At 39.2% G+C, this 21,923-nt stretch overlaps 2 protein-coding genes and 1 pseudogene across 3 annotated transcripts; 1 reads left to right on the top strand and 2 right to left on the bottom strand.

Moving 5' to 3' along the window:
- The first annotated feature begins 989 nt into the window (after positions 1-989).
- On the top strand, positions 990-8,324 carry LOC146972282 (myelin-associated glycoprotein-like; annotated as a pseudogene). The gene is made up of 12 exons (XR_015037861.1): positions 990-1,069; positions 1,204-1,246; positions 2,021-2,089; positions 2,245-2,613; positions 2,701-2,994; positions 4,184-4,441; positions 4,527-4,787; positions 6,210-6,476; positions 6,573-6,869; positions 6,950-7,037; positions 7,147-7,222; positions 7,583-8,324. The product of XR_015037861.1 is annotated as a myelin-associated glycoprotein-like (transcript).
- Positions 8,325-8,511: 187 nt separating this feature from the next.
- Positions 8,512-19,075, bottom strand: LOC146972281 (B-cell receptor CD22). The gene is made up of 17 exons (XM_085802316.1): positions 18,873-19,075; positions 18,146-18,220; positions 17,652-18,056; positions 17,165-17,437; positions 16,629-16,886; positions 16,246-16,512; positions 15,838-16,134; positions 14,571-14,849; positions 13,347-13,622; positions 12,147-12,404; positions 11,869-11,950; positions 11,710-11,767; positions 11,478-11,617; positions 11,222-11,279; positions 10,176-10,267; positions 10,031-10,097; positions 8,512-9,574 (listed from the first exon to the last, which is right to left on the bottom strand). Exons 2-17 carry the CDS (start codon positions 18,192-18,194, stop codon positions 9,230-9,232), a joined length of 3,204 nt encoding a protein of 1,067 aa, XP_085658442.1. The 5' UTR covers positions 18,195-18,220; positions 18,873-19,075; the 3' UTR covers positions 8,512-9,229.
- Positions 19,076-19,231: 156 nt separating this feature from the next.
- irgq2 (immunity-related GTPase family, q2) lies at positions 19,232-21,475 on the bottom strand. The gene is made up of 2 exons (XM_085802323.1): positions 21,310-21,475; positions 19,232-20,541 (listed from the first exon to the last, which is right to left on the bottom strand). The coding sequence occupies exon 2, from the start codon at positions 20,511-20,513 to the stop codon at positions 19,374-19,376; it is 1,140 nt and encodes a 379-aa protein (XP_085658449.1). The 5' UTR covers positions 20,514-20,541; positions 21,310-21,475; the 3' UTR covers positions 19,232-19,373.
- Positions 21,476-21,923: the final 448 nt, after the last annotated feature.

Here is a 21,923-nt window from a genome sequence, read left to right as displayed (position 1 = left end):
TTTTCTTTAGTCTGGTTTACTTCTAGTCTCAAGATGTGTGTCAGTTTTACAATCAATATGATTATTAACCTTTTAGGGACCCTATATTCTGTTGATTCTTCATAACAGCACTTTTCTGGCTGTAAATGTAAACAGTTATCTGCTACATCTTTACTATGCAGTAAACTAAACTAACTAAAGATAAATCTATCTATCTACCATCTTTATACATAGCAATCACATCATCAACACAATCTCCAACCTATTTGACCTCTATGAAACCACATACTCTTTTTTTTATACCCTGTATCTGTGTCACAGGCACTTTGCTACAGTTTTCTAATTGTATCTCCACTTTTGAAACGTCACCCCTGTGGTGCATCCAGGTGGTTGTCAGAAAATTCAGTCATAGAGGTTACTTTTTTTTTTTTCTTTTTTTTTTACATGATACTAAGTATATTGTTCATGTCTGGTCACATTCATGGGTGTGGCTTACAGTGAAATCCACCAAGTCCCACCCAGTTTATTTAAACTGCTATATTTTTCATTTTGTATGGACTGAAAATGGCCGCTTCCTCTTATAGAAATGCACAGTCAACATGACTTTTTATTTGAAAAATCTAATATTTATGTGACTTCTTGCACATCGGTATTGCAAGGTTTATCTTTACTTCACAGAATCTTTGCAGCTCTGCTTGTTCCTCTTCACTTCTATTGAACAGATATTGAAATGATATTGATGCTGCAACATTGAGCTTTATATTCTGTGTAGTCACACATGCAAATAATACACCTCCAGAACATAATGAATGGATATACTGCAGAAAATGCTTTGTTCAGCAAGGTTTTCTTCAGAAAAATAATATCAGATGTATTGGTTGTATTTTAGTGCCAAAATCATGGTGTGATTCTGTGAGAAAACAGCCGAGGGGATTTGGTTTACTGTAATACAGAGAGCATCAAAACCCCGTTGTTGTGCTGAGCCCCCCTCCCCAGAGGGATCCTACAAGAACTGAGTGTGTGATACAGATGCGCCACCAGACGGACATGACTCACTGGCTGGATTATTACCACTGATCCTTCAATGCTGGTAAAACCTTCATTAGCACCATAAGTTAAAAAAAACAAACAAAAAAAAAACATTGACTATCAGAATGTACTCTGTGATTTAAAACTACAAAAATGTTTTGGTTAAAAAAAATATTTGCTATGTTCTTTTCCCAGAAAATAAAGACACTGTATGCTGAATACCATCACTGGCTTTAAGGTAAGACTTAATCTTCACATTACTTAAACTTAAAAATGTTATCACATAAGTCTTACTCTTATTCGATAAATTCATGCATTGTGAATCTGTAAGAAAAAAAAAAACAACTTATACCATAATTATTTTTTCTCTTTTCTCTCTCACAACTTACAATTTTGCAATATTTGTACATTAGGTTAATAATTTTCCTATCTTACAATTAAAATAAATAAATCAGTTCCTGTACTTGTTCATGCTGTTTTCATCTGTTTGTTTTCCAGACAGTTTGTAAAACCTTCACAGTATTTATGATTTATAATCTGGTGTCACACACAAGTATAAAAGACCATTTTAAAATCTTCACATCAAACTTAATCTGTCCAGAGTTTGATGATACATTATAGATATTGATTTCCTCTTTTAATATTTTAGATGTTGAGACAAGCTCATTATTTCCTGTTTGTTTCTTTTTCTTTTTCTTTTCTTTTTGTTGTTAGACCAGTGTCATTATTAACATTACTACACTGTAAAATAACTAATAGAATTAATAAGGGTTTTTCCTTACCTCCATCTTTTTCAGCCTTCCATAATATCCATTACAATATTATTCATTAAATTACTAAAATAAAAATAAAATCAGAATTGGGAGCACAATCAAGAAGCACGAAAGAGATTTTTTGTGAGCCAAACTTTTGCTTTCAGATCATGTTAGTGGGCTATCAGTCTGTCAAATGACCTGCAAATGATCAAATGATTAATAAGTGATTTACTTTTTTTATTATTATTATTGTGTAGGATCATCAGAGTGACAGAAAAGCATGACAGCTGCTATAAAGCTTTTCTTCATATGCTGTCTTCTTCAAGGTGAGTTTTGTTATACTGTCTTTTCTGCTTGGGTGCTTTATAATATTTGAGTGTGTATTGTTTGCATTTAAAATGTTAATTTTCTTGCATGACTTGTTATTGATTTTTGTGTGTTTAACTTCACAAATGTATGTTTTTGTGTTGTTTCACCTCAGGTAGCTTATGCCAGGACTGGGCAGCCTTCATGCCCCAGACGGTGGAGGCACTCAGTGGGTCCTGTGTGGTCATCCCCTGTAGCTTCACCTTGCCCCCAGAATGGGATCAGCACCTCGATGATTCGTGTAAAGCCATATGGAAGAGAGGCAGCTGGAGCCGAACCCAGGTGTTTGATTCCAGCCTCGCTGGAGCCAGCTCAGGCTTGAACCTAATGGACGGAAACCTAACGGGGCTCCTGCGTGACAAGGACTGCACCACTGTCTTCAACAACCTGCCATCCAACCATTATGACAACTATTACTTCAGACTGCAATGTGACAACTCACTCAAGTTCAACTTTCAGACGAGTGTCCTCATCACCGCTCAAGGTTTGTGTTATTACCTGTTACACTTGTATGTGTGAACTCACATCTCTTGGTACCTGCTGCCAATTCCTCTTCATCTTACCTCTTCAGATTCACTCCCCAAACCTGCTCTGAATCCGTCAAGGCTGGAGGTAGAGGAAGGGAACACCGTGAGGTTGAACTGCTCGGCTATTGCCCCCTGTCCCGTTCTCCCTCCAGCTCTGACCTGGACCCCCAGTATAGGAGACATTGAGGAGAACATGGAAAGTAAATCTGTCACCTCCATTATGAATTTCACTGCTTCTTACCTCCACAATGGACTGAAGATCTCCTGCACCACCCTGTACAACAGACAAACTGGAAACGACCTTCTGTATGAGAAAAGTTTGACCCTCCGTATTCTTTGTAAGTCGTTCTGTTTCTTCCTGTGTTTTCTTATTGTGTCGGGTGTCTCAGTTCACATCATCATATTTTATATAAAACAACATGTTGTGAAAAATCCATTTGGATTTTCCACAAAATGTTGTAGCCTCCTGTTCACTAACTGTGAGGAGTCTCTGCAGAGCAAATTTTTCATTAATTATTAAGTAATATTTATAACTGTATAATAATAATTCTAGTAGTCTATGATTTATTTTCCCAAATGATTTTTTTTTACATTCTGACAACCCAAAAGTTCTATGCAGCACAGCTTGTTCCTAATTAAAGCCTTAATAACTTCTTTATTAACAATAGTAATACTAGTTACAAGTTATTTGAACTGAGTGGCAAGCGATATAGAAATTGTTTGACATTCTTATATTGTTTCTTGAAGGGTGATCCAGCAGCTGTTTATCTTATCTTAGCTTAGCTTAGCTTAGCTTAGCCTAAACACTGGAAACAGGGGAAACATTTGCCGTGACTATTTCATTTGTTAAACAGATGTTGAATCTCCACATCTTCTCTTTGGTGTTTGTAAAGGTTGGGCACCTACAATCAAAAGTGTAAAAAGTTCAAAGGTGCATCATGTTCAAGTGTTTTCTCATACTGTAGGTGTGGATTTAAAACTGTATACCGTAGTTACAGAAACTATCCAAACGATGAATGTTAAAAGCTGCACTAATCAAGAAAGTCAAAAAAGTTAGCCTCCGTAGTGTAGCTCTGAGCAGCTCACGGCTCTGCTCCGCCATTCTAAAAATAGCTTGCACCAACAATTAAAGGTAACGAACCTACAGTAATGCTATGGCTATAGGGATTATGGCAATGGGAAAATTTGCCAAAAATGTTGAACTATCCCTTTAAAAATGTTGCCCATGTTGAACCCACAAACAATATCACACTGTTCAGTTATTCTATTTTGCTTTTTTTGTGTCTTGGAGAACTTGGGGCCAGTTACTCTGTACTCGGTGGAGACCAAAGCAGAGTTAGAAACAGGGTGAATACTGGACTAAGATTTGTCTGGTTGCCAAAATGGCTAATCCAAATGAATGCTAATGTTGATTTGTGTATTTGATTGCTAACATATTTACAGTGTTACCAACCATACAGTACTGTAGTATAACTTGACACTGCCACTGAATTTTATCATTGTCTTATTGTTGAAATTCTCTACCAGATCCCCCAAATAACACATCAATCAGTCACACTGGTCCTGTGAATGAGGGCAGCACGGCGACTCTGACATGTAACACAGACGCTAACCCAGCTGTGGACAGCTACACCTGGTATAAAGTGGATGGAGATGAGGTGACGGCAGTGGGCTCCAGGAAGAAGCTTTCCACAACCGTCTCAGAAGTCGACAACAAATTTTTCTGCCAAGTCAGTAACAAACACGGAGCCCAGAACTCATCCATCACTCAGATAGATGTGCACTGTAAGTTGGACCACAACAGAGACACAGATGACAAAAACTGGCCAACAGCACGGAATCAATTCATGTTTTCTGTTTGTTTTCCCAGTTGCTCCCAAGGACACAACAGTGGTCGTCGATACAGCTGAACCACTACTGGAGGGCAGCTCTGTCTCTCTGTTCTGCAGCAGCCGTGGCAACCCACCTGTGACCAACTTCACCTGGTACAGAGGCGATGAAGAGGAGGAGGAGCAGGGGCAGACCTTAGTTCTTCACGATCTGGACCTGGGCCACAGCAACGACTACCACTGTCAAGCAAAAAATGACCTGGGGGAAGAAGTTTCAGCCACCATTCAGCTGGACATTCAGTGTAAGTTCATTCAACGCTGTAAAAGATGTTGATTTTCACTGATGAGTAACACAGCTGTATGTTTCCACTGTGTTCATATGCTGAATACTGTATGTCTCCACTGTAGCATACTGTATATCCATGCAGCCCAAACACGATCGGGGGCCAAGACTAAGTCACAGAGAGTGTCTGGACCACAGACAGTGATGCATTGTCGTGTTGCGTGACTCCCTCAAAATCCTTTCTATGTCAGCGGTCCGTCATGACTGAGCTCTGCTGTGTGTCCACATGTGTGCCAGTGTGTTAATTTATGTGTGGAGGTTTTGTGTGGTTCGTGTCTTCATTAAGACGTCATTTCCAACCACAGAAAATGAAGAGGTTGTCTCACTTTAATGAAAAGACAACTCTTATATAGAATTTGGAGGCATTTACATTCAAACCTTTATAGTGGCAACTGCATATTTAATGCACCACTGTCTGCTTGTGAACCAGGCTCTGGTACAGGCACCCTCAGTTTTCACCTCATATGTGATCGTTTTATTATTTTGCTATATGCATCAATTATAAAAACACACTCAAGGCTCAATTAGTAATGCACTGCTACTAACTAGGGTGGTCAAAATCTGAAACTCTTTACATGTGGTGAACGTTTTGTATTTTAATACCTACCTACCATCAGCTGATGGCATGTGCCAGGTTGTCATTGAACTATATAATGTTCAAATTCCAGTTTTTTCTCCAAGTTTGCTCAAAACTTGAGATTCAAAGTTCATTTTGTCATCTGATTGTAAATGTGTTTTTGTGCTGAACTGAAAAATGACAATTTAAGATCAGAATGAAAATGTTTGCATCAGTACACCGATAAACCCTGATGACAAACAATTAGGGATGTCACGATTACAGATTTTCTAGGTACGATTATTGTCAGAGAAATAATCACGGTATTACGATTATCATGATTATTATACATTAATTAATTTCAAACACTATTAATGTGTAAAATCAAATATAGTCAAAATATAATTACATTACTAATTATTTGCACAAAGTATCTATTAAAATATGACCAATTATTAAAGTTTTTTAAATATAGTCATTAAGTCATTAATTATCATCTATACCAAATGTTTAAGTTAATTTTAATCTTTTTTTTTATTATTACAAATGACACTGACTCTAACATTTAAATTCCTACCAATTCAATGCTACGTTAGGTAAATTGACCAGTAGTTGTGCATTTACCTTTACTTTGGTGCACATCTGCCAATACGGTTCCGACATAATCTTTTTTTGGAGAGTGACGGTATTAGGAATCTTTACGATCAATTAATTGTGGCATTCAATACCGCGATTAATTGTGAAAACAAGTAATCGTGACATCCCTACAAACAATCCTAAAAAGGCATTTGATGTGATTAAATCTGCACACTCTGTTTCTTTCAGATTCCCCTAAGAACACATCGTTGTCAGTCGAGCCCTCCGGACCGGTGCCGGACGGCAGCTCTGTGACTCTGACCTGCACCAGCATCGCCAATCCAGCAGCGATCAACTTCACCTGGTTCCGGGTGGCTGAGGGAGAAAAGGAGATGGTGGGTTCAGGGCCAGACTTCACCGTCAACGTGACCAAGCTCTCAGAGGATCTTTATTTCTGTGAAGCTCTGAATGTCCACGGAGCTGGACACTCCGGGCCCGCCAGTCTTGATGTCACATGTGAGATTTATTTATTTATAATTTCCCACGTTTATTATTTTCCCCATAGGTTTTTGTTGAGCGTGCACTAATACTGAATTACCATCTTCCTCTCAGTTTTTCCAGAGATCCTGCCCTCCTCCCGCTGCATCAGGATTTTAACCCGGTTTCGATGTTCCTGTGACAGCCAGGGCAACCCGCGTCCCTCCCTGATTTGGGAATTGGCTGGAGAGCCTGTTAATAACTCTGCTGACATCCCGATCCGGCAGGTTCCCCTGGGGGATGAGGGGATGAGGAGCATCATCACTCTGTACCGCGTGGATGAAGACATGCCCTCTCTCGTCTGCCTCAGCACCAACTCACTGGGCTCCGAGAGTTTTACGTTCAACATGTCGTCCAGTGAAATTCTGCTAGGTAGTGGAATCTCTGTCCTTATGTCATTTTTTTTTTGTCTAATTTGCTTCTTTCTGACATGATCTGTGTGAACTTCCCAGGCTTCCATAGTGAGTCGCTGTTGATCGGTTCTGCAGCGGGAGCACTGGGGATGATGCTGCTGTGTATCCCGCTGTTACTATTTTTCTGGTGAGGAAAATCTCACAACAATATGATCACAAAATATGGGATTTTAAAATAATAATAATAATAATAAATGATTATATATATAACAACATCTACTTTTTGTGTTTGTTAGTTTTAGAAAAAAGACAGGCAGTCTTTCACCTGGCCAGGCGCTGGTGGACACTTCAGATGTCCTAGTCACTAATGGGGTGAGTTCATATCATTACAAAATAAATTTATGTATGTACAATAGATGAACATTTACAGATGAAAAGAAGTGGAAAAAGCATTTTAAAATATCAGTAAAAGGTTTCAGTAATTAACTTATTTGCCATCCAGAATCTGTTTGTACGTGAGTCACAAGTCTTTTTCTGTCATATTTTGCCAGAACTCTTCATGATCTAATGCGAACAGAATCTATCTGACCCTCAGATGTATTTCTGGGTCATTATGGTCAACCAAAAATAATAAAACATTGGTTAAATGACAAACAAGGTTAACTGGGTAAAGTGAAATCCTTTTAATCTCTATTACTGAAGCTAAATTAAATTATTCTTGTTTTCTTGTAGACCAACTCATCACAAGTAGATATTATTCGTGTCAATAAAGCCGCTCCGGAAGCAAAAGGAGAAAGCAAGTCGGACCTGCTCCAGGACGATGCTGAGACTAAACTCGGTGAAGAGGAGGTCAGAGGCCTGGCTCCTACGACGACGACGACGTACGCTGAGATCTGCCTGCCCTCCAGAGGATGCGATGATGGAGATGAAAAGGACTTGGAGACTCATTTGGGACAAGAGAAAGGCACTGACGGTCCTAATGGGACAGGTCAGTGACATGGTGGGGGGTTGACTTAAAGTTTAGAGGAAACTGTAGCTGAAACAAAGGATCCTGGTCTTGAAACACCTACAGAACTTAAGCCGTCAGCTGAAGCCCCCGCTGAGCATTCTGGGTAGAAAAACGTCAGCAGTGGAGGTAACATCTGCACCACAGCCAGCCAGTCTTTGAACTGAGCAACAGTGGTGTCACATGACTGTTGAACCTTCAACCCTTCATGTACATCTTAAAATACATGGAGGTTTGAAGTAACAATAACAATGATATACATTCATTTCAGAGCTAATCTGAAGCATAACAAGAAATGTTTCCTTTCAATGGAGGCACATTTATCATGCTACTGTTTTATATTCAGTATTCCAATGCTAACTTGTGTCTCACGGTTGTTAATTTCTATATTAAAACATTTGTGCAGTAAAAAGCACATAGTGTGATATTTGTCAAACACACTTTTTTATTGATAATTGAAATACATAAGTTTGATTTTGCTCATAAACAAAAAAAAAAGTAAATGTGCTGCACTATAGTACAGTAGGCAGCCTCACCAGAGCTACAGTCAAAGCAGGTAATGAAATGGAGCATTTTATATAGTGCATCGTCTCAACATGCATGCTTCAGAAACAAGCCTCTTTACAGCCGTGTCATTTTGTGCTGGAGCCGTGTTCACAAAACCTCACAGTAACAAAAATAAACTTTAAAATACATTTGTCCCTATATATTTTCTTTCATAACAGCTGAGTTTGAATACAAATCTGTCACCATTGACTGATAATTACATTCCAGGCGCTGTGGGTTTGAAAAACAATGAAAAGCAGAAAGTGATATGGAATGGATATGAAAATTAAAACTAAACTCAAGCTCAAGTCACCTTTGACACCATTTTGCAAATACACCACCTTTTCTATGAATCCATTAAAAACTGGATGGGATTTACACTATAAATTGCATAAAAGAGGTATTGCTGCTGTCACTTTGTATTTGTATTATTGCCATTTTAAGCGGTAATTCCTGAACACAAGCATTTGTCCTTCACTTCTGGCAAACAATTTCAATGTGTTGATGTGTTATTGTACTTGAACACTTTTGGACAGTTGATCCAATAGTTGAATCACCTTATCTGCTAACTAGTTCTCAAACATTTGATTTAATTAGAGTTGACATCACACCAATTTAATACTTTATATCAATATGTTTTATAGATAAATCACTATTTCAATTTTTTTTAGATAAGTTGAATGAATTCATTTAGCTTTCCACATTGGGAATCGCTGCCGTAGAGTGATCTCACCTTTATTAACCCGGAGGACTGATCACATATATAGTTCAGCCTATCTCAGGAACATGATGGCTGTTTACTTTAAGTAAGAGCAGAATATCCTGAGTCAGAGTTTAATGTCCGAGTACTGAATCTCATCATCATCAGAGGTGCTGGAGTCTGTGTCGTCTCTCCTGTGTCCTGGCTTTGGTTTGAAGGTCACCTGCGAGTAGTTGACATCCCCGTCATTGACTTTAACGTCAGAGTACTGAATCTCATCGTCGTCAGAGGTGCTGGAGTCTGTGTCATCTTTCTGACGTCCTGGCTTCGGTGTGAAGGTCACCCGTGGATCTCTGACATCCGCTTCATCATCACTGCTGCTCGAGTCGTCATCATCAAACATTGGGTTTGGAAATTTGGATGCATGTGCTACCCTGACATTTTCATAGTCCCCCAGCCTCTCTTGTTCATTCTAGGATGATAGCAGAGATCATTTCTATGTTATGTCATAGTTTCATTTTATATTTATTTAAAACACACATTTCCGTCTTGTGAAGACTCAATTTCATAATTTTGTTTGTTACATGGAATACATTTCAACACAGGAAAATGTATCATACTCAACATACTTTATTTTTTTAAAGAGTTTAAGTGTAGTCATTAATTCCTACCACAAGCAACACATTTTAAAGTCCTGTTTTCTATAAAGGTAGATTTCCTTGTCCAGATTCTATATCGATACTGAACGTATCACAGAAATGTAACAGCCTGGATTCATAAACTGGGCCTTAAATCAAGCTGTCAGCTGAGCCAATCAGAGCTAAGTTTATAGTTGAGCCAAGTGTAAATAATTTGACCTTCAACTTAGGTGTTTTATCCTGAAACAAACTGAGCTTGATGCTGGATAAGAAAGGTCATGGTTTCTGACCTTGTGAAGTGGATTAGGCTTGGACACCTTTGCGTACATGTCCTCTTCTCCTATTGCCTGTTTGGTCCTAGAAAGACAAATATCATCACAAATCATGCCATGTCATAACACCTGTCTTATTCTGGTGTTATAAGTATATTCTTACTTTGGCTTATTCCAGTGCAGAGAAGCATAGTTGAGGGACTCATCCTGTGTGTGTCCACCTTGCCTCCCTGATGGTTTTTGTGCAGCGGGTGCCTGAGCAGATGCAGACAGACATCACTGAATGCACAGCAGCAACTCAATCGCTTCATTCATGTGCTAACACTGTCACTGTAAGTTTTCTATTAATTCATGGCTCCATAATACTGAACCATTAGTGTACTGACAGACAGCTACTGACAGGACCAACAGTGAGGGCATTACTGCAGGACACAGACGGAAAAGTAACAGCTTGACCACTGAAAGACACATCCGCCTAAAGAAGAGCCAGACAAATACTGATTATAGAAGACAGAAGTTTTGTAAGCACTCCTATGTTAGTTGGATGTGTGTGTTGCACAAGTTGTTTTAAAATACTGTATATTACCATTCAAAATGTAAATACAAGTATATTTTGGGGGGTTTTCAGGCCTTTAATAGATAGAACAGTAGAGAGGGAGAATGACATGCAGCAGGGCCACCGGTTGATTCGAACTAGGGCTGCTGTAGTGAGGATGATAGCCACTATGAATGGGTTGCCTGCTTTACTCAGCTGCACAACGCCCCAAAAATGTGAATGCATTTGAAATTAGAGATTGTAAGTGTTGTTTAAAACATTATTAGGATTATTGGCAAACTGTAACCTACAGTACAAGGTATATTTAACTCCAGGATTACCAGAGTTTGTAAGGGAAACTGCACTGGGCCTTTGCTCAGTAAAACACAAGAAAAAGGTTCATTAGTGGCTTATAGTTATAAATACTTTAGACAATTATGCAGTTTTTATGTCTGTTTTGCAAATGAGGGGGGCTTTTAGAAATTGTCAGGGAAATTGGTCAATAATTGTCAATATCAGCACAGCACATTGGACCAGAGCCTCAATAAACACAGTTTCCTATTTGAGTGATGCTTTAATGAAGTAATGGATTTAATCAACAAGTAGATTTCCTGGTATTTCATCTTATATACATTTGCCTTCTGAATGAAGTTGTTCAGACTGGGTGAACTCACAGGTTTTCCGGCTGGCAGATTCACAGTGCTGTAAACAGTGTTGATGTTGGATGCCGGCCTGTGGAGCAACAATGGTGATAAGAGTGAAAACGTGTGTGTGGCAGTGACTGACTATAATAAATGGCTCTGTCATTGTGGTATTGGTGTCTGAAGGATCCTAAATAGACGCTTTGACTCCAGCTCTCTGCCCTACACAGTGTTCCTTGTCCTGGGGTGTGACTGCGTGTGTTTTACATGTGTGTGAGTAGTGTATTACGTGCTGTCTGGACGAGCCTGGCATCGCTGGGCGTTTAGACGGAACGGCTGCTCTGGCAAGAGGTCATCCCTGCTCCTGAACGGCTCTGCCAAGACAGGCTCATTCCTCAGACTCCCCCCTCTGATGCTACGCCACCAAACCTGCATTGGTTTACACACGGACAAAGAAACAACATTTTCATCCACACGTGTTCAATGAAGAGGTAGAAAACTTTGCAAAAATGAGTCATCACCAAAAAGTCAAATGATGATTGTAGGTTTGTGCTTCGTCGTTGACGTGATTTTTTTCTCCTGGAAACAAAAGAACATGAGAGTGTTAACTCACTGATGAAACATAATCTCTCTCTCTCTCTCTCTTTGAAAATTAAAAGTACTCATCATCAATACTTTACCTGTAAAATAAGAGAAGTAATAAAATAATGAGCAGGATAAGGAGACAGACGATGACAACCCTCACGATCATAGCAAAGTTTTCTGTGGTTAAAAGAGACAGAGCATTAGTACGTACACACCCAGTGTGTGTAGCATAGCGGTTTTATCAGTATGTGAAACTGTGTTGTGGCTAATCTGATGGAAAGAAATAACTCAAGCATGTTTCCTGTTAAAAACAATGCAAGTACAACACACATTCACTCACGCACACAGACATAAGGCCTTAAAAATCACTTACGTTCAAACAGATTTACATGCTCAGAGGATTTTTGACCTATGTCATTTTTTGCGATGCAGTAGTAGGCTCCAGGATTGTTTGACTGCACTGTGTAGTTTTGGTGTATAGATACAATTTTATCACTTTCCTTGCCCTTCAACTTCCATATGTACGTGAGTTGGGGGTAGGCGTGACTGCTGCAGGTCAGATTTATGTAGCTTTCCCCATTAGGTCCTTGCCTCTCTGCAGCTCTCAAGATAGTTGTGTGTTTTGGAGCATCTAGGCAATGAAATGCAGGAGAGAAGAAACAGGACAAACAATATTTTCTCATACAGTATTAGCCTTCAAATATTATGTGTGAATGAAAAATGTTACTTCTGTCTTTAAAACTCCAGTTTGACTTTGAATGTCCCTTTTGGCATTCCTACTGTTGGTGGTTTTATCCTTTAGCTTAAACCACAAGAATAACTGACAGATGCTGTAACTACATAAAACAGTTAAAGCAGAAGTAAGTGGTCCGGTCGTTTTCGCTAATGCTGCGTTCCAGGCAGGCTTTTGAAATCGTAAATTACAGCTTCAAGTCACAACTTACGACTTTGTAGCGTTCCAGGCAACCCACTCGTGTTTTTCCGACCTGTTTTACCGGTGAAAGTCACTTTTAACATCAGAGTGACCTTAGATACATATGTAATGGGAATGTCTATTTCTTTGTAATAGAAGGTGCAGTCATTGGTTAATTTTATTTTGGAGGATTTATGCTTAGAAATGTGATTCAGGGGGGAATAGAATAAAATCATGATTAAAACAGTACGTAGTATTTTACAGCATATTAGAGTCATTGAAGATAAAAGTTAAAAACAAGAAAGGGGGCACAAACTCATCAGTTTAATTTTCAATTTTAAAGTCACACATTTCTCTGATATTCTCCAACATTATAAAATCACACAACTCTTTGGGAATTCTTTGTTTTTTAATCAAGGAATAAAAGTCATCTCTACACTTGACCAGGATTGAAGAGCACAGGTAGGTACCATAGTGATCTGGGTTGGATTTAACAGTACTTCCTTCCTTGATATAAAATTATAAACATTTTTTTCCAGGTAAAGTTGTGACTTTAAATTTGAAAATTAAGTTTCCATAGTATCTGAAATATAAACAGTCTTGTAATAAACGTCCTCCTCGTTTTTCTAAACACCATCATGAGAACATCATTTTACTCACATCTGACTTTAACCTCAGCTGGCTTTGATTTCCCAGTTCCAACGTCATTAGTGGCCTTACATCTGTAAAGTCCACTGTCAGAGGGACTGACAGAATTTATAGTGAGGGTCTTGGATTTTTCTTGGATCATAGTTTGATCTTTCCCATCGATCATCTTTGTCCATATGAAAACTGTTGCTAGTGGGTAGGATGTAAAACTGCAATCCAGTTTCAACGACTTATTTTCATTCACTTCAATGCCATCCCTTGGATTTACCATCACATCTTTGGGAATATCTAAAGTTAAATAAAGAAAAAAGGAAAAGAAAAACTGTCAGGTAGGTCACAATCATGTCACCAAACATTTGAACCTGGATATCATCATAATAGTTGCATAATACTCCCTTTTATTCAGTCATTGGGGTGAATTCAAACTAAGTCTTTAGATAATTTTACTTAAAGCAGAAGTAAGCGATCCGGTCGTTTTGGCTAACTTCTTGTCAGCCGATGGAGTTAGCAGTCCCCGCCCTCGTCATGGATCTATTGGTCCTCGTCCCTACGTCACCACATTCACGCGCATCCCTTGGCTGCACACACAGCCCTTCATGCCGTTCTCTCTCCTCATTGGATAAAGGTTGTAGGATACAAGTAAGTATACAAGAAGTTTTCTCCTCGGCTCAGAGCAGAGCAGAGTGACTGACAGACCCGTGTTTCGGACCAAACGCTCTATGTAAGTGATTGCTGTCGGAAGATATAACTATTTAAGACTTATATTAACACAAACATTCCGCTTACTTCTGCTTTAAGCAGTACAGTAGTAATGGTTTTTAAGTTGTATTAATTCAAGTATTTAATTATTAAATGTAAACATTTTTTAGGTTAAGTGCACACATTTAGGTACTGTTTAGTAGGAGTTCATAAGTTAATAATATGTTTTTTCTTTTTCTCAACCACTCATTTTGTATCAAGTACTGTAGAATGGTACTCATTCTACGGTACTTGATTAAAAAAAATATAGGGGATTTGACACTAATTTCTTACTCCATTTGCATAACAAGTCAAAACCAATATTTAATAATGAACTAAACACTCGATCAGAATGACATAATTTCACATGGAAATAATAGATGAGAGAGCAAACTGTTTTTGTTTTTGTTTTCCCCTCAAGATGAGTAAGTACCGTAACTTTATGGAAACTATGGATTGACATCTATTTGGTTGCAAAAGCTCTGATGACCCACTCACATTTCACCACCAAATTCCTTTTTCCGCTTTGAGTTGAACCTTCACTATTTTCGGCATCGCAGGTGTAAGAGCCACTGTGTTCTGAAGTTACAATAAAGGTGTAGCGAAGAGTGTTGCTCTCAAGCAGGTAATCATCACTTTGATAGGTTTCTATAGTCTGGTCATTTCTTCTCAAGGTGAGAGTTGATGCTGGGTTACTCTCAACTGTGCAGTTGATGTTGATGGTCTCGCCTTCTGTCTTCTCACCAGGCATAGACAGTGTGAGTAACGTGGGAGGATCTGTGGAGAGGAGACAGCGGTGTGTTTGATTTTTCTTCTCAACAGCAGCACTTTGTTAACAGGAAGTCAACCTCTTGAAAGCTTTAACACTTTGACATTTTAGAAATGGCAGAGTTACAGGAAAAGGTTGATTTAACTCCATTGTGGGCCTACATGCACTCTATATACAACCAAGAGCAGGTTAGTTTAGCTTAGCACAAAGACTGGAAACATATAAACAGCTAACTTAACTGTGCATTACAGTATCAAAGTCCAGTAACCGGCATAATTCAACTTCACACAACTTGACACAATTACAGATTAGTTTACTAGACGTAAAGTGTAATCATTTAACAGTTATGTGTTAAATTGTTTTTTTTTATTACATTGTTTCCTTAATCCAATCTGCTGATATGTGGAATTAGTTAGAGTTGCATGCAGCCAGAACAGCTTCTTCCCTCCTTTCCTCTCTTTTGCTCGGCTAAGCTAACCAACTGCTGGCTCCAGCTGTGTGTAGATGGATGAGAGGACTAAAGCCAAGCTGATGTTAGTCATGCACAACGGTGACGGTGCTCTGAGCAGCTCCTTCAGCAGCAGACTGTTACACCCAAGAAGGAAGAAGGTGCAAGAAGGAAGGCCACCATCCGTCCATCTATCACTATCTATATATTACTGAGCAACATTTACTCTAACATTGCGCAAAATTCAGTTTTTCTATTTTATTTTTTTCTGTGTTTCTTTCTGCGTGAGCTGCATGAACATTTACACACATGAAAGTTGCATCAGTCAGGATCATCCCTATGTTCCCCGGGTCCTATGTTCCCCACTTTGTATGGGACCGGGGAACATAGAACCCTTTTTTAGAAAAAGGGTCCTATGTTCCCCGCTTTTCCCCAAAAGGACCCGGGGAACATGCAGTTTTTGCAGTACCCATACCTGGAAGTGGAGTTGTGAGTGACTTTAAATTCTATGCTATTCAATTTCATGCAAAAGTTGCACAGTTACTTACACAGTACGTATATGCACTTCTCGTCACTATCCTCCCCTGTTCCAATGGAGTTAGTGGCGTTGCACATGTAACACGCTTCATCTGATCTTTCAACCTCGTGAAAATGTAGGCTTTCTTCTTTAACTATGAGGGATTGCCACCGCATAGTTAGTTTGTTGTTGTTGTAACGGTACCAGGAGAAGTTGTGTGGAGAAGGATTGGCATCACAGTTGCAGGTTAATTGGATGTTGCTACCAACTTTCACTTTGTCATTATTAAAAGATCCAGAAATGGAAATGCTCGTCTTCCTTGGCCTGTCTGGAAAAAGGAAACAACTTTCAGTATACTTTCCATGGTGACACAGCCTGTGCAGCATCCTCTGTTTTGTGTATGACACGATGTGTGTGTACAAGGAAGTGCAAAGCTTACATTGAACCCTGATTTCAAGGGGTTTTGACTCTCCATAACTGACACTGTTCCAGGCTTTACATGTGTAAAAACCACTGTCCTCAGGCTTGATTTTTACAATTCTGTATGTATTATTCCTCCCAACATTTACCACACGTTTATCTTTCAACCAGTCGTACTGTTCAGGCAGTGGGTTGCTTCTCTTCAAATCACATGTTAAAATAATTTCACCTCCTTCTGTAACAGAGGACATAGATGAAGTGTTCCTTATTTCAACTTGAGGAGCATCTGAAAGAGAAATTAATCCAGGACTGTAAATAAAATACAAAATAAAGGCTTTCATCCAGAATTTTATCAAGATATTTAACACTAAAATGATCATGAAAAATATAAGAGGTACTCACATGTAACAGTAATATTGACTGGTTTGGATTTAACTTTCCCAAGTTTGTTCTCAGCTTCACAGTGATATTGTCCACCCTGTGACTCCTGAATTTTGTTGATGCTCAATTCTGGTCCTGTTGTTGACAGCTTGTTCTTCTCTTTAAACCAGAAAATGGTGGGCTGAGGATTTCCTTTGGCAGAGCAAGTGAGACTCACCAAGTCTCCTTCCCTGACGCTTTCCGTCGTAGAAACCGGTGCCACCAAGTCTCTAGGACCATCTGTGTGGGCAACACATTCAGTATGAGTGAAGAGAAATACATTTACAACAGGAAGAATGGGTGGATTGTTAAAGGAAATCAAGGGCACAAATTATGCATAAGGTCATTCGTTTGGTTTTAAAATCCATGATTTTCTGACATATAGATAATTCTCAGTGCTCACTAATTCTGGTCTTAAATACAGTAATAATAATAGAATTACTATTTATTACTACTCCATTCCTTATAGATACATTTGGAGTCTGCAACCAGTACAAACAATTCATTTATGAACTTACATTCAACAGTTATAGAAATATTCTTAATACAATATCTGTCCACGTTGTTCTGTATTTGGCATGAAAACACCTTCCCATCATCCTCGGGGTGGGCCTCAAAACTGGTGGTGATGGTGGTGTTTTTTTCTCCATTCAACTGTGTTTTGGATGATGAAGGCAAATTTTGAATTTCAGGGTTTAAAGGACATGAACTTAAAGTGGAGCATGTGAGTGTTATCGAGCCAGATCCAATCAGAGTAGGTGTTAGATGAAAAGTGAGCAGGCATGGGTTCTCTGAAAATATGAGAGAAAGATATTATCAGCAGAAATGTATCAAGGAATACACACAAATCCTATTAAATCACTATGAATACAGGTTTTTTTTCATCTATTCTTAGCTGTAATGAAGCTTTATTAAAACTGTTCTAGAGTCACAGCTTTTATGTCTGTGGGCATAACTCTTTTTATTGCTTTGTATTTACTGAATGTCTTCAAATTCTGAACTTACCTTCAACTGTGAGGGTTACATCTTCTGGGGTCACCCATCTTTGTTTTGGGGTTTTTCCTACAAATCTGAAAGAGTAACTCCCACTGTCATATTTTGTCAGGTTGCAGATCAAAATACTCCACACAGACTCAGGCATTCTCTGTGGATGTGATAAGCCGATAATTTGAACTCTTCCTTCAAACTCTTGACTAACAGCACGTCTTGACTTATTCGAGCTGTAAACAATAGTTCCATTAAAATCTTTCATCTCGTCGTTCCATGTTTTGTCTTTTATCCAAAACCAGTGTACTTCATCTTCATCATTAACACCCCCTGTGCATGTGCATGTGATTTCAGCGCAGCATCCCTCTTTAGCTGACAGCTCCCTGGGTTGTAGGGTAAATGGAGAGGTATTTGCTGAATAATCTGTGGTGGTGAAAACACAGGTAATACATTAATTCAATGCAAATGATTTTAGGGGGACACACTGTTGTTGAAGCAGAGTAAGTTCCTACTTTTTATTAAGGCCAGAAATACGAACCACCCGAACGTCTGAGCATTCATTCTCGTTTTGGACTAAAGTTTGATATCTGAAACAGAAAAGCTGTGCGTACATTATTCCACATCACATAACATAACACCACATACCCTCTTCTTTGTTACAGGCACCAAAAGTTAGTTTCTCACAGTTAATTAGCTTGTTACCAGATTTTCCGTCTTCCTCATTTTTTTCTGCTTATTAGTCTTTTTGTTCCTTCCTCATCTCAAAAATAGACTGGTAGAAGAGTATTCACATGAAACTTTTTATGTTTATATTTCTTCTTTATTTTAGTAAACACAGTAAGCTGTGATTGCACTTGATAATCGAAACAAACATTTTTCATTTAACTCGTTGCATTTTGCAGCTTCAGGCAAATGTTCAGTTGTATATTTATTGTTTAAATCACTTTAGTCTGCAATCAGACCTGCATTTGAAGACAACCATTAATATAACGTACACGTGTTCAGAGTGCAACAGTACAATGCATTTGTCTGCCTTTTTTTACCCCTACATGTAAACCTTATAGCTACTATAAAACACAGAACTGAAAGACAAATCCAGATTATTAATAATCTAAAACCTTTCTCTGTTCAATCTAAATACTTCTTTAGAAATCAAAACCGTGGCTTTATCTATACACAGGTATCATACCACCAAGCCAAATAGAGGAGATGAGATTTTAACAAAAAGTATGTTCTTACCCCCGAGAAACCACTTTTGAGAGTCTCACACCATGTCTCCTGAAGTTAAAAGTAGATTTAAAAAAAGGAAGTGTTCACAGTCGACTTAAACTCTGAAAGAATTTGCATGACCAGCCATACAAGCCAGATAATATAATCTTTTGTAGGTGTTCTGATGAATGCGCTGGAGTATCTTTTTTTCAGCTCGCCTACTCCACGTCTGCTATCAATCTTCCCCCCACTTCCTGTGCTAATAGAGAAAGCCACAGTTAAGTGTTGAAGTCTTTCACGCAGGTACAGAGCAGCTTTCAGTGTGTGATATCACACTACATAATAAATGCTTCTATGTGTACACATTTACAGTGTTTCCTAGGACTTCGTGTGTAGCAGAAACAGAGATAAGTATCAAAAGATTCATGAAGCATTGTCTAAACTGTGCATTTGATGTATCCCAAAATATAAAAGTGAAGGTAAATCACACATAAACAGGAAACGCTGCACAGACACAAAATACATCTGACTTCATTTCCCCTCCCCCAGAGCAGCAGCTACTATCTTCTCAGCATCGGCAGCCATGTCGTCAATGGCGCCATTTAAGGCTTGCAGCATGGCAGCGAAGGAGCGGCTGACGGAGCGCGCATGTCTGGGTATCGCCATTTCTACCAGCTTCGACGAAACCGTAGCCAAGTCCTTTTCTGCCGCCGCCAGCCGCTTCTTCACTTCCCCTTTGGTTACCTCCACGGACAGAACACAAGTCCGCAGTTCTTTAAGCCTTTTGGGATCCATGCGTCGCTGCCGGGCCACTCTCTCAATTGATTCATCATCTAGGCACAGAGATAACTGCGCTTTGGTCAGGATCCGCACTGCTATACTGGAGTCCACCATAGAGGCTACCAGGGGAACGGGAATAGCCGACATCCCTCCAGAGAGCGAGGCGGCTGCCCACACCAGTGCTTTGAAAGCCTCCTTCTTCTGGGTGACCATGGCCGAAGTGAATGTGGGCAGAGCCAAGAGCAGGGCGTGGGCGCGGATCTCTGGAAGGTCTTTGCCCATGTCGTCCAACAGAGCAGGAAAGTCCAGCTTCTCCAGGGTGGAGGGTCTGACCAGATAGACCTTAGGCTGTTTCACACCCTGTGATTTCAGTACTTCCAGACTAGCTTTTCGCTTTTCTTCCAGACTCTTGTCTGTATCAGCTGCCAAACCAAAGAGAACAAAGTATACCGTTTCTCTCTGTAGTGATCGGGCTTCCAAGTACACCTCCACGCTGTTGGGCTGGGGTGTATGTGTGAATGTCATGAAGACAGCGTTGTAGCGGAGGAACTTAACTTTATCCATGTATCCCCCAGGTTCAAAAGGGGAGGTGTCCGGCACAGGTGACAGGTCCCACAGACGAAAATCAGGGTATCTGGGGTTGGGATAGCCTGTCACATCCTCGGACACAACGTTAGATGAAGACGGAGCCGCCCCGTCATCCCCAGGTCCAAGGCCACGGAGGGAGTTCATGAAGGAGTCTTTTTCATCTCCACGGTTTCCCACCACAGCTAAGTTGATCCTACTGAGCAGGAGATCTTCCACCGCGTCCCTGACATCTGATAACTTATTGCTCTCTACAGATTCTTTGAGGGTCTCCAGGAGGTTTAAGCTCCTGATAACATCAGCCATCTCTCTGAGGAGTCACGGCGATGAGATCCTTTAAAGCAGAACAGACAAGAAAGCTCACATGAGTTCTTCTATGCAAACGAACAACAAAAAAAGCTTATCTGCTTAACCATACAATAGACAGCATGACATGCCAGAACCACAAAATAATGGTTTACAATAGTATCATTATAAGATACAACTGTAAAAAAAATAAATAAATAAAAAATTGCAAAAAAGTTTTTTGTTTTGTTTTGTTTTTCACAGTAGACCCATCAAATCTGTGCTGGTCTTCAATGATGGAAAGTAATATTAAAGCAAATATTGTCATTTTGTAACATTTCCTAAACCTACAGTATTTGACAGATACAGTATTACAAGTTGTTTTAGAGGTTAAGATTTAACCTTGTAACATAACAAATACAGATGGTTAAGAATGAAGCTTCCAGTCTCTCATCATATCGCATCTGGTCGTCTGTTACTTGTTAGTAGTACCACCACAGAGACACTCCCCTTGTTTTCCTGTCTACTTCAAGGCCCAAAAAGATAAAGTTAGACATGATTTCACAAGAATGTTTGAGGAAAAAAGTTTTTATTTTTTTCTCATCAATTAATCAGCTCATGAGACCTCAGGAGAACACCTGAGTCCCAACTTATAATGCAATATTTTAACATTGTCTTATTGCTACTTTTAGGACTTCCTTCACTACGCTGAACTGAAGGTTTAGATACAACGCACTATCTACTGTAATAATCCTAAAATCTAACACGACAGTTTTGGTTTCTTTTAACAGTCTACTGCACACACTCATCTACATACCTGGAGGAGAGAAGCAGCCTTGGGTGAAATATTTGTTCCCAGCTGTCAGATTCCTCTGATCCCTCTGCAGCTTTGCATCAGTGGCGGCGTCAGGTTGATCTATTTACAGGGTTCGTCCAGCTAGTGGAACATTCTAATCCTTTTAGCTGAGCCTTAATCCAGAAATCACTTTAAGCACATACATGCACACTCTGTGTATCTGTGTAGCTAATAGCATTCGTGTGTAGGCCCACAAAAATGCATGCACACATTACAAGCACAAAAAAAAACACCTAGTAGAGTAACAGTTGTTGTTTGTTATAATGAATTAATACAGCACCACAAACTGCAAAATGTGAATCTAAATAATTTTAACAAGTAGAAACAAGTAGTTTTAGTTGTCTAAATATTACTATAGTATCTACCACAGAAGTGAAAGTTGGTGTATGGCAACACTTTTCACTCTCTCTTTCAATGTTTTCAGTGTTTCTGTCAGACCACACAATTGGCATATTATGGCAGTTTTCTTTTCTTTTCATTTGAAATGAAGGCTGTAGTGCAGTTTGGGTTTCCTGGTTAATCTTTTTCGAAAGCTATCAGAAAAAAGAAAGACAGAAGAAAGAAAGAGGAACCAA

This window comes from Trachurus japonicus, chromosome 16 (genome assembly GCF_045865225.1).
Source record: "Trachurus japonicus isolate A0001 chromosome 16, Traja_1.0".
NCBI lineage: Eukaryota > Metazoa > Chordata > Actinopteri > Carangiformes > Carangidae > Trachurus > Trachurus japonicus.
Note: the sequence above shows the minus strand (reverse complement) of the source record. Positions and strands in the feature narration are given on the sequence as shown.

What these genes read in the sequence shown, in the direction of transcription:
- LOC146972281 (XM_085802316.1), bottom strand. Translation starts at nt 18,194, where the DNA reads ATGAATGCTCAGACGTTCGGGTGGTTCGTATTTCTGGCCTTAATAAAA. An exon ending in AGCTGAGGTTAAAGTCAGAT is followed by an intron (nt 12,405 to 13,346) that starts GTGAGTAAAATG and finishes TTCATTGCCTAG; the next exon opens with ATGCTCCAAAACACACAACT. An exon ending in CTGCACTGGAATAAGCCAAA is followed by an intron (nt 10,098 to 10,175) that starts GTAAGAATATAC and finishes TTGTCTTTCTAG; the next exon opens with GACCAAACAGGCAATAGGAG.
- irgq2 (XM_085802323.1), bottom strand. Translation starts at nt 20,513, where the DNA reads ATGGCTGATGTTATCAGGAGCTTAAACCTCCTGGAGACCCTCAAAGAA.